Here is a 10,742-nt window from a genome sequence, read left to right as displayed (position 1 = left end):
CAGAAAAGTGCCAAGAAAAATTCACAAGTTTTGGAAATGAAACGAAAGCAAAAATGCACATGAAACAACATTTAATCAATCATATCGATCAGCTAGTGTATGAAGCAAATGGTATGATAAATTTGAATTTTATTTATGTTTTGACTGTTTCATATCAGTAATTCAGTTTTTATCATCATCATCATCAGTTTTGTTTTCAAGAATTAAATAGCTTTAATTTAGCTCTATTTTAGAGTATTGAGCATATGGTGTACACATGGCTGTGTGGTTAAGAAGTTCAATTACCAACCACATGATTTTAGGTTCAATCTCCTTTGTGATTTTGTGGCACCTTAGGCAGATGTCTTTTGTTATTATTTCAGGTCAACCAAATCTTTGTGAATGGCACTGGTGAATGGAAACTGCATGATGCCTAGTGTGTGTGTGTATTTATGTTTCCTTATTTTGACATTGCACCATAGTTGTTAACGAATATCACTGTTGTACATTCTGTCATTTATTTGCAATCTTCAGTGAAAACATGTCCAGCCATTGTGCTGTTTGTACATAAAGGACTAAGAGAAATATTGCCTTGCTTGGAAACAAGTGAGAGTTGACTACATGAAGGGCGTCTGGCCATAAAACATCTACCTCAATCAATTTTGCCTGACCCATGGACATTAAAATTTCTTTATTATAGGCATGTAGCCTTTACAAAGAAGGGACAATACCAGGACAGACAACACAAAACGTGGGGTACATATAACGAATGATGTTTGTGAAATGACAGATTAAATGAAAAGATGAAATGGCTTACGAGTCCCCCCCCCACAAGCTCGCAGTTCCATTTTACTGTTCTTGTATACAGTCTCTCATTGTTATTACCATTCGTCTGTTATATATTCGATCAGATCCTCTCTCCCAACAACACTGGGAAGATTCTCATAACGAACATATATTTGCGTCATATTAATTAATTCAGGAAATAATCCACACAGTCTTTCTATCTTTTCACTCTCCAACAACGCCGCTTTCTCATCTGGTTCACACAAATCCGGATTCAATTTAACTCTAATCAACCCTTTCATTTTTGTTAGCTTCTTTTCCAATTCTATATCTTTTTTGTAATACATCAACATTCTTAGATTCCATCCCAATGGTCATTCTATTCTCCTTACTTTTTGCGCATGTACTTTCTCCACCCAATCATCAGTTTTCACCCTTCTAATTCTATCTTTTTCACTGCTTGTTGCTGTCTCCGGCTCTGTGGTTCGAGACTCAGTGTCTTCTGTTTTGTTCACCAATTTCTTTTTGGACATTAAAATTGAGGAAGAGGAAATTAAATATACTGCAATTCAAGCTTGATGAAACAGCTTTTAAATATTTGCCATTTGTTTTATTTCTTAAACTTCTAGATCCAGAAAGGAAATACCGATTTATATTTACTGCTGAACCAGTTCATGTCCGGAAAAGGAAATTATCTGGTAAAGTTACAGTTTAATTTTTGATGAAATATATTGTCAAATTATATTTTCTTCTACAGTGAATTCGTGTGGCCTTGTGATTAGGGTGTTGCACTTATGATCGCTAGATCATGTGTTCAATTCCTGAACCAATCCACATGTTGTGTTCTTGAGCAGAACATTTCATTTCATGTTGGTCCACTTGCCTAGCCACTGGGGGTGGTGTTGTCTGAAAGCTAAAATGATGCAAAGGGCATTGAGACCAACAATGTTTAACGACATCCACAATTATGATGATGATCATCATCATCCTCAACACCGTAACCATTATCATCATCATCATCACTGCTATAACACCACCACCACCACCATCAATGACATAACATCACCACCACCATCATCATCATCACTACCATAACATCACCACCACCATCATCATCACTGTCATAACATCACTACCATCACCATCATCGTCATCATCATCACTACCATTATCATCACCACCACCACCACCATTCTACTAAAGTATTTTTATGTGTTCCGGTTATTGTAAGTATATGAGAATTAATGCAGTATTTTTTTTTCTTTTTAATCAACAGAAGAAAAAGCTAAAAAGAAGAGATCGAACTATGTGAATTGTAATCCTTTAAACGGGAGCAACATCAACTGCAACAAGACTATTAAAACTTTCACTAATCTAAAAGCAACCAAAGAAGTTAGTCGAGAAAATAAGATGCCAACACCGAAGAGAAATACTGTTGATATGAATGGACCAGTGAGGTCGACAAGAAAAAATAATTTGTCTGAGAGAGAGATAAAACAATCAAACGAGACTGTAAAAAATGTTAGTTCTCCAAAAAAAGTTATGGCACAGCATAACCTTAACAAAGAAACCAAACTTAAAAAATCCCCTAAATGTAAAACCAAAAAGGTTTCTTCCAAATCTGTTCTTTTGGTGAATGAAGATGATTTAAAATTTGTAAGCACACAAGTTGCAGACGAAACGGCTAAAAAGGAGGAAGGAAACTGTGCTTCTAAGAAAGACATTGTCAAGAAGATTGACGGAAATAATGAAGAATTTATTTTAGATTTGTTAAGGAATACTCACCCACATCATGATCATTGTTACACGACGGTATCCGGTAAGAAATGTCTTGTTGAAACATGTTCTGTATATTCAGATCAGGAAGAGGACAATTCTAGCAATCACTCAGCAGATGTCGATGACAGTTCTACATTTGATAGCAGACCATTATTGCCAATATTGGAATTAGATTTTTGCAGTGAAGATATACCTACCGTGGCCTCTGAAGAGATTGTGGACAGTTCATTGCTGACCGAAGACGATGACTCTTTGGGTCATTGTGGACATAGTATGTGTTTTTTTTGTTATCTTTTTCTTTGTATCTTTTATCGACTATCTGTTTCAGTCGTTGAACTGTGGTCATGCTGGGGCACTAACTTAAACAAACAACACCAGTAAATATTTTTAAAGTCCGGCATTTATTTTCAATTGGCCTCTTGCTGAACTGCTAAGTTATGGGGGATATAAACAAACCAACACCAATCACCAAGGGGTGTGTGGGGACAAAGACACACGCATACATATGATGGGTTTCCATAGTGTTCTTTATAAAGCATTGGTTGGCCTGGGGCCATAATAGAAGACACTTGCCCAAAGTGCCATGCAGTGGGATGGAACCCAAAGCCATATGGTTGCAAAGTGAGATTCTTAACCACACAGCCATGCTTGAATCTGTAATTTTATAGAAATTTGACAAAATATGTTGAATTGGGAAGATTTCAGTTTTTTTTATTGTTATCAACTGAATTTAAATTTGCAGTTAATTTCAGAAAAGTAATTTCGTGATATTGTGAAGTATATTTGCCAGCTAAATGTGGCAGTCCCATAGAGAACAATGCTACTGTTGTTTATAACCTCAGGAAGACATCTCCTTCAACTGGCTAATGACACACTGTCTGTGTCTGTTTAATATTTGCGAAGGGAAATCATTATCATTCTCATCTCTAGCCTTACTAGGTGGCAAATATACTTCACGGTTCCGTGCTGCTACTGCTTGCTTCTCGCTCAGAGATTTAATTTTGTGATATTTGTACTAAAAAAGAAAATCAAATAAATATTTGGCTTTTTAAATTTCTGTGAAAATGTGGAGAAAAATGAGAAAATATAGATTTTAAGCATTTATTTCTGTAATACATTATAAATATAATTTGGTGCCACATAAAAAGCACCCATAATACTCTGTAAAGTGGTTGAAGTTAGGAATGGCATTCAGCTGCAGAAACCTCATCAAAACAAACCAAGGAACCTGGTATATCGCTATGGCTTGCCAGCTCCTGTCAACCCATCCAAACCAGGCCAGCGTGGAAAACGGATGTCAAATGATGATAGTAATATTCATCATCATCATCATATGTCCATTGTCCATGCTGGCATGGATTGGACTGTTTGGCTGGGACTGGTAAGCAGGAAGGCTGCACCAGACTCCAGTCTCACTTGGCATGGCTTTCTACGGCTAGATGCCGTTCCCAACACCAACCATTCTGAGAGTGTAATGGGTGCTTTTACATGCCACCAGCACGAGTGCCATTTGCATGACACCAGTATCTGCCACAACTGCAATTTTGCTTGGCTTGATGGATCTTCTTCTCAAGCATACTCTGCTTGATGGGTCCAAGCATGTCACATGGAAGTGTTGGTACTTGTCTACCATTCACAAGAAATTGGTTAACCCATGGCTATAAATAGGACACTAATTGACCATGTCCTCACAGTGAGAGTCAACCCCAAAGCACATGTTTGTCCATAACTTTTTTGGGGCCTACTTATATACCAGAAGTTGATGCAGTTGACATCAGCCTAGAATTTCTGTAGGGTGATGCACATATGGAATGCATGGATAGAGAACGAGTGCCAGGTATTTGTACTTTCCATGAAGGAAAGATTGGTAGAATGTTTAGCAGAGATTTTAAAAAGTCAGTCACTGTAAGGACGCAGGAAAGAGGGAAAGGTTTACCTTGTGTTGGTACTTTAAAATCAGTGATGATGTCATTATCAAGAACACTATGATTTAACATCTGTTTTCCAGGCTGGCATGGGTTGGATGGTTTCACGGGAGCTGGGAAGGTCAGGAGCGATGCCAGGTTCTGTTGTCTGTTTTGGCATGGTTTCTACAGCTGGATGCCCTCCCTATTGTCAATCACTTTGCAGAGTGTACTGGGTGCTTTTTACTTGGCCCCTTCATCAGTGCTTTTTATGTGGCACTAGCATCAACAGGGCTTCCCTGGTACCTTGCATGTCAAAAACCCCTGAGCTGGGATTAGAGAGATTTAAGGTATAAGTATCTTCCTGTAGAGTAGGTACATGGATGTCCCTATATTTATGCATGTATACTATACACACATACAGATGTGTGTGTGTGGGGGGCTTGTGTGAATTTGTGTATGTGGACGTATGTCAAGAGTGGAACATGCTTCGTTTAGGTGTATCCTATAATTGATGTAAGTATATTTAACTGTGTACAGTATATGTGCTATGTACCTGGGTATATGTGTGAGTGTGTATTTAGATCTCTATGCCAGAGTATTGTAACGATGATAATGCTGACGTTTGTTTGTATTCAGAACCATATCCCCCTATGCCGAAATCAGCTTTAGCCAAAAAAGGGAAACTCCAGGTGCCAGAAGAGAATGAATCCCTTAGCGAAGGAGAAGCAGTGGAATATAACGCCCCTTGTCCCAAGAAGAAGAAGAAAGATTTTGAGAAGAATACAGCTGCTGAATTAGAAAGGGTAAGTGTTTGTAGAATTTGATTTGTAAAATTTTGACGTTACGAAGGGCAGTGAGCCATAGAAACCATGCCACAAATGTTAGCACGCCGGGCGAAATGCTTAGCGGTATTTTGTCTGTTGTTACGTTCTGAGTTCAAATTCTGCCGAGGTCGACTTTGCCTTTCATTCTTTCGGGGTCGGTAAATTAAGTACCAGTGAAACACTGGGGTTGATGTCATCGACTTAATCCCTTTGTCTGTCCTTGTTTGTCCCCTCTATGTTTAGCCCCTTGTGGGCAATAAAGAAATAAGAAACCATGCTCCCCAGTTTGCCATTTTCTGTCAAACTGTCCAACCCATGCCAGCACGGAAAATGGACATTAAATGATGATGATGATGGTGTTTCTTGAAGTAATAATAATAAAAGTAGAGATGAGAAATGGCATTATCTAGTCTCTTTCGGTATATTTCAGGAGTGATATTGAGATAAAACCAGTAGGTAGTGAACTCAGTAGGGCTCTTGGCAAAATGTACAGCTGATAGTTACATTCCTGTATGTTGTGAGTTCAAATCCCACTAATGCTGAGTTTGTCTTGCATCCACCCCCTGGGGTGAGAGGTGTTGATAAAATAAGTAACAGTTAAATATTGGAGACAGGTAAACCAATATAGCTACCTCTCTCCCTCTGTTGAACTTTATGTCAATGATAAAAATTAATATTTAGATAACTTTATGTGTATTTTCATGTATTTTAATCTGATATAGTGCCCTGTTATGGCTGGAAGTGTGAGGGGCTTCCATTTTAAACTGGGACCAGGAGAGACATGTTGGCATGTGCCAACAACATAATTTTCATTGTGTTGGACATCACAGAAGTGGGCATCATCATCATCGTCGTCGTTTAACGTCCGTTTTCCATGCTGGCATGGGTTGGATGGTTTGACTTAGGTCTGGAGAGCCAGCAGCTGCACCAGGCTCCAATCTGATCTGGCAAGGTTTCTACAGCTGGATGCCCTTCCTAATGCCAACCACTCCGAGAGTGTAGTGGATGCTTTTTATGTGCCACCGGTATGAGAGCCAGTCCGGCGGTACTGGCATCGATCACATTCGGATAGTGCTTTTTATGTGCCACTGGCCCTGGGGCCAGTCAGGTGGTACTGGCATCAGCCATGTTTGGATGATGCTTTTTACGTGCCATCGGCACTGACACTATTCTAAAGCAATATGAGATGGTGGCAGGAGTCAAGATCAATGCAGACAACTTGATGGGCTTGCAACTGGACACATGAAGAGGCTGGTCAGTGTTGTTCAATAATGTTATAGGATGTTGGATTGATGGACCAGATAAACCACTCACGGTCTGGTTCACTTGCAACAAATACATGTAGACTGGACCTAGGATGAGGCGAGAAACAGGGTGGCTAGTCCTGTCCAGAAATTGGTTGAATGACTGCAGCCTCAGAAAGGCTGGGCAGAAAAGGCAAATGCCCACATCACTTCTGATTTCAATTTCTGCTGAGATTAACTTTGTCTTTCATCCTTTTGGGATCAGTCATCAACGAGCTCCTTCCCCTCAAAATTTCAGGCCTTGTATCTATTGTAGAAAGGATTATTATCATTGTTATTATTATTATTATTATTATTATTATTATTAAGGTGGCAAACTGGCAGAATCATAAGCATACTGGATGAAATACTTGGTGGTATTTCACCCATCGCTGCGTTCTGAGTTCAAATTCTGCCACGGTCACCTTTGCCTTTCATCCTTTCGGGGTCGATAAATTAAGTACCAGTGAAACGCTGGGGTTGATGTAATCAACTAGTCCCCTTCCCCCAAATTTCAGGCTTTGTGCCTATAGTAGAAAAAAATTATTATTATTATTTTGTTTTTTTTTTGTCTTTTTCTTATATATTGAAGAAAACCGCATTACGTTGCATCAGGGAATTGAAAGGCCGCAAGAAAGATGATAAAATTGCTCTTGCTTGTCAAATTTGTCTTGACAAGACTTTTACAGCCAGTGCAACTCTAATGTACCACTATCGTAGCCATGCTGGTAAGTATCTAAAACTTGTCTTTGATCCTTTCATTCTTATCATCAGAACAGCCATTAGTGGTATAGGTTTTAATATTTGGCAACAAGTCTTTAGCTTTCCATAAATTTGTTTTGATATAGTCGTTCTTCTCTGTTACCCATGCCGGTGGCACATAAAAGCTCCTGTTACACTCTTGGAGTGGTTGGCCTTATGAAGGGCATCCAGCCATAGAAAACCATGCTACATGAGACTGGAGTCTGGTGCAGCCTTCCAGCTGGCCAACTGTGGTCAAACAGTCCAACCCATGCCAGCATGGACAATGGACGTTAAATGGTGACGATGATCAATATAAGTAATCACCATAAACTGTAAATCCACAAACACTTTCAACTATACAATAATGAAGGACAACTCAGAATAAAAAGAGAGAGAGAGAGAGGGGGCACCACCACCCCCACCAACATAAAAAAATTTGCAAACAAGCATATCAAATATCCAATTCCATCATCAGTTCACCAACAAATATCACAATGGTGTGTGAGTGGACAAATGAAAGAAAGTGTCACTCAACACATTTGGTAGAGGTTGTGCCAGTGGCACGTGTAAAGACATTCGAGCGAGATCGTTGCCAGTGCCGCTGGACTGGCTCCTGTGCAGGTGGCACGTAAAAGACACCGTTTCAAGTGTGGCCATTGCCAGTACCGCCTGACTGGTCTTCGTGCCGGTGGCACGTAAAAGCACCCACTACACTCTCTGAGTGGTTGGTGTTAGGAAGGGCATCCAGCTGTAGAAACTCTGCCAGATCAGATTGGAGCCTGGTGTAGCCATCTGGCTTGCCAGTCCTCAGTCAAACTGTCTAACCCATGCTAGTATGGAAAGCGGACGTTAAACGACGAGGATGATGATGATGAGTTTAACTCAGCTCCAAATGTCTCTTCTGATATCTGATGACCTGGGTCTCTCTTGTGCACTCATGAAAGTCATATGAAGCCAAGTCAAACTCATATGTGATGTGTGTGTGTGTGTGTGTGTGAGATATACAATCCATAAATGCCATCTAAACTGATCTTCAATCTCTTCCACTGTTGTTTTTTTTTTTCCTTTCAAGAAACACTGATATTAAAATTTTATGATTTTTTTTGAAATCAAGGAAACAGACTTCCTCTGACAGTAATGTCTCCACTCATTAGTAACAGCGACTGGAGACATTACCAATATCACATGGTAGTTTTATTCTGTGGAATCTTTCAAATACCTTGTGTGTGTATATATATAATGTGTTCGTTAATTTAAATATTTCATTAACACTTAAGAAGCCACTTCATAGTTTTTAACAAAGAGAGTTCTTACTAATTTAATTTCCTTAATTCTGTTTAGGAATTAAACCATTTGTGTGCCTTCTGTGCAGTACCACATTTACAAGACAACACAGTCTCAACTATCACATGTTAATCCATAACAATCAAAGCCGTTTCACTTGCAAAGACTGTGGCAGAAAATTTCGGCATCCCAGCCATTTTAAGGTACGGTTGTGACATTTTATCCTCCTTTTGTTTCCCCTTCTTCTTCCACCAACATCTGGCAGTTTCAGACTAAATGCTGTTTAGTTTTAATTCCCAGTTCTATCATTATTCTTTTGTTTATAAAGCAAAAATCTCTCTTGACTGGAGAAATCAACCAACCAAACAACTGTTTTTAGGAGAGTATTGTTGTTTGCTTGAAGCATTGTGTATTGTTTATGAAATATAATGTCTTGAATGGCACAACAATGCAGGGTGGACTATAATAACTGTTATAATTTAATTATTTATAGTCTAATATAATAATATTTTCGAATATAAAAATTCCTTCTTCAGGTATCGCTAGGAATTGATTGAGTCACTGCTATAAACCGATTATAACAGTGACTATGAATAATTAAATTAAAGCAGTTATTATAGTCCACCCTGCATTGTTGTGCCTTTCAAGACATTATATTTCACAAACTAATTTTATATTGGCTGTTATTATATAGAGATTATAACAACTCTTTTTTGTGTCTAACACACGTGGGCATGTCTACAAAGTCAGAAAGCAGCACAGCTCCCATGACTTTCAGAAACATTTTTTCACACTCAGAGTTGCTGAAGCATGGAACAGACAACCTGCATCAGTTGTTAGCTGCCGAGACATTGCATCCTTTAAAACCTCCATGCTTCCTGAAATTCACCAACACTACACCTGACATCCTCCCTATCCTCCCCTCCATACGCATGCACAAATGTCTATCATGACCCGTTCACTGTCCTGACTCTTGTACATGATTCTATGCCCTGTATATGCACCTTCTGATGAGTTGTAGTGCACCTGAGCACTATACACCATAATTTCATTGTTATATTATTTTAATAACTTTGTGATGTAAAGTAAGTAATTGTATATTATGACATTATGAAAATGTTAATGCTTGCTCCTTCTCTTCTCTTTAGGAGCATTTGCGACGACACACAGGAGAAACTCCGTTTGAATGCAAAGACTGCCCACAAAAATTCAAAACACGTAACACATATAAAAGACATTTGAAAACAAGACATGGCAAGTTGCTTACTGCTGCAGGTATTCACGTTTTATCAAAGGAAGAATTTCTGAAAGTTAGAACTAAACCATACAAGAAATATTACACTCTAAAACACACAGAATCTGTTAAAGAACAATTAATGCCTGAATTAGGGGATTCCCAATTAGTGAGTCCATGTTCTGAATCTGTTTACAATCCAGTGCCTACAACATCGAATAATGCCTCTAATTTCACAAACACTATTGAAAAACCATCAACTGCTATAATTAATTCTACAGACAACTCTTTCTATATCCCATTTGAAATATCTGTTAATTCATGAAGGAAATGGTTTAGATGTTCTTTCAGGTGTTGCCTATGTTTCTCATTTTGATAATGTTTGACCATAATTTGATAGTTATACCATAGTGGTATTTTCAAGATGGTACAACTGAAGCCAAAAATTAAGTTTCTTAAACAAAACTAAAACAAAAAAAAAACTCCTCCAACAAAATTGTGTTCTTCATGCGGAAGAGAATTTGGATTATTTTGATAACCTATTTCTTTATCAACAGTACATATATATATGTATATATACACATACACACACACATACACACACACACATATATATATATACATACACACAGACATGTACATATGTATATATATATATACATACACATGTACAAATGTGTGTGTGTGTGTGTGTATACATATATATATATATATATATATATATATATATAGAATGTTGAAAAGGAACACATGAGTTGATATATATATGTGGAATAAAAAAGTCAAGGTAGAAAATGCTAAAATGATTTTATAAAAAGCATTTCAGTACCGGTTTCGGTCATTGAGACTTTTTCAACTGTAAGTATGGAAAACAATTGAATTTGGGAAAAATTAAAAGAAATGTATTTTAAAAGAATATTTG

General features: G+C 38.0%; 1 protein-coding gene across 1 annotated transcript; it reads left to right on the top strand.

Annotated features, from left to right (window-relative positions):
• Nucleotides 1-6: 6 nt before the first annotated feature.
• Nucleotides 7-10,591, top strand: LOC106874816 (zinc finger and SCAN domain-containing protein 5A). The gene is made up of 7 exons (XM_014922676.2): nucleotides 7-111; nucleotides 1,395-1,463; nucleotides 2,042-2,815; nucleotides 5,088-5,254; nucleotides 7,151-7,286; nucleotides 8,644-8,789; nucleotides 9,735-10,591. Exons 1-7 carry the CDS (start codon nucleotides 54-56, stop codon nucleotides 10,143-10,145), a joined length of 1,761 nt encoding a protein of 586 aa, XP_014778162.2. The 5' UTR covers nucleotides 7-53; the 3' UTR covers nucleotides 10,146-10,591.
• Nucleotides 10,592-10,742: the final 151 nt, after the last annotated feature.

This window comes from Octopus bimaculoides, chromosome 2 (genome assembly GCF_001194135.2).
Source record: "Octopus bimaculoides isolate UCB-OBI-ISO-001 chromosome 2, ASM119413v2, whole genome shotgun sequence".
Lineage (NCBI taxonomy): Eukaryota > Metazoa > Mollusca > Cephalopoda > Octopoda > Octopodidae > Octopus > Octopus bimaculoides.
Note: the sequence above shows the minus strand (reverse complement) of the source record. Positions and strands in the feature narration are given on the sequence as shown.

Bases quoted from the DNA above. Each gene is read 5' to 3' on its own strand.
- LOC106874816 (XM_014922676.2), top strand. From the start codon at position 54: ATGCACATGAAACAACATTTAATCAATCATATCGATCAGCTAGTGTAT. The intron at 112-1,394 runs GTATGATAAATT...TTAAACTTCTAG, and splicing joins GCTAGTGTATGAAGCAAATG to ATCCAGAAAGGAAATACCGA. The intron at 1,464-2,041 runs GTAAAGTTACAG...TTTAATCAACAG, and splicing joins CCGGAAAAGGAAATTATCTG to AAGAAAAAGCTAAAAAGAAG.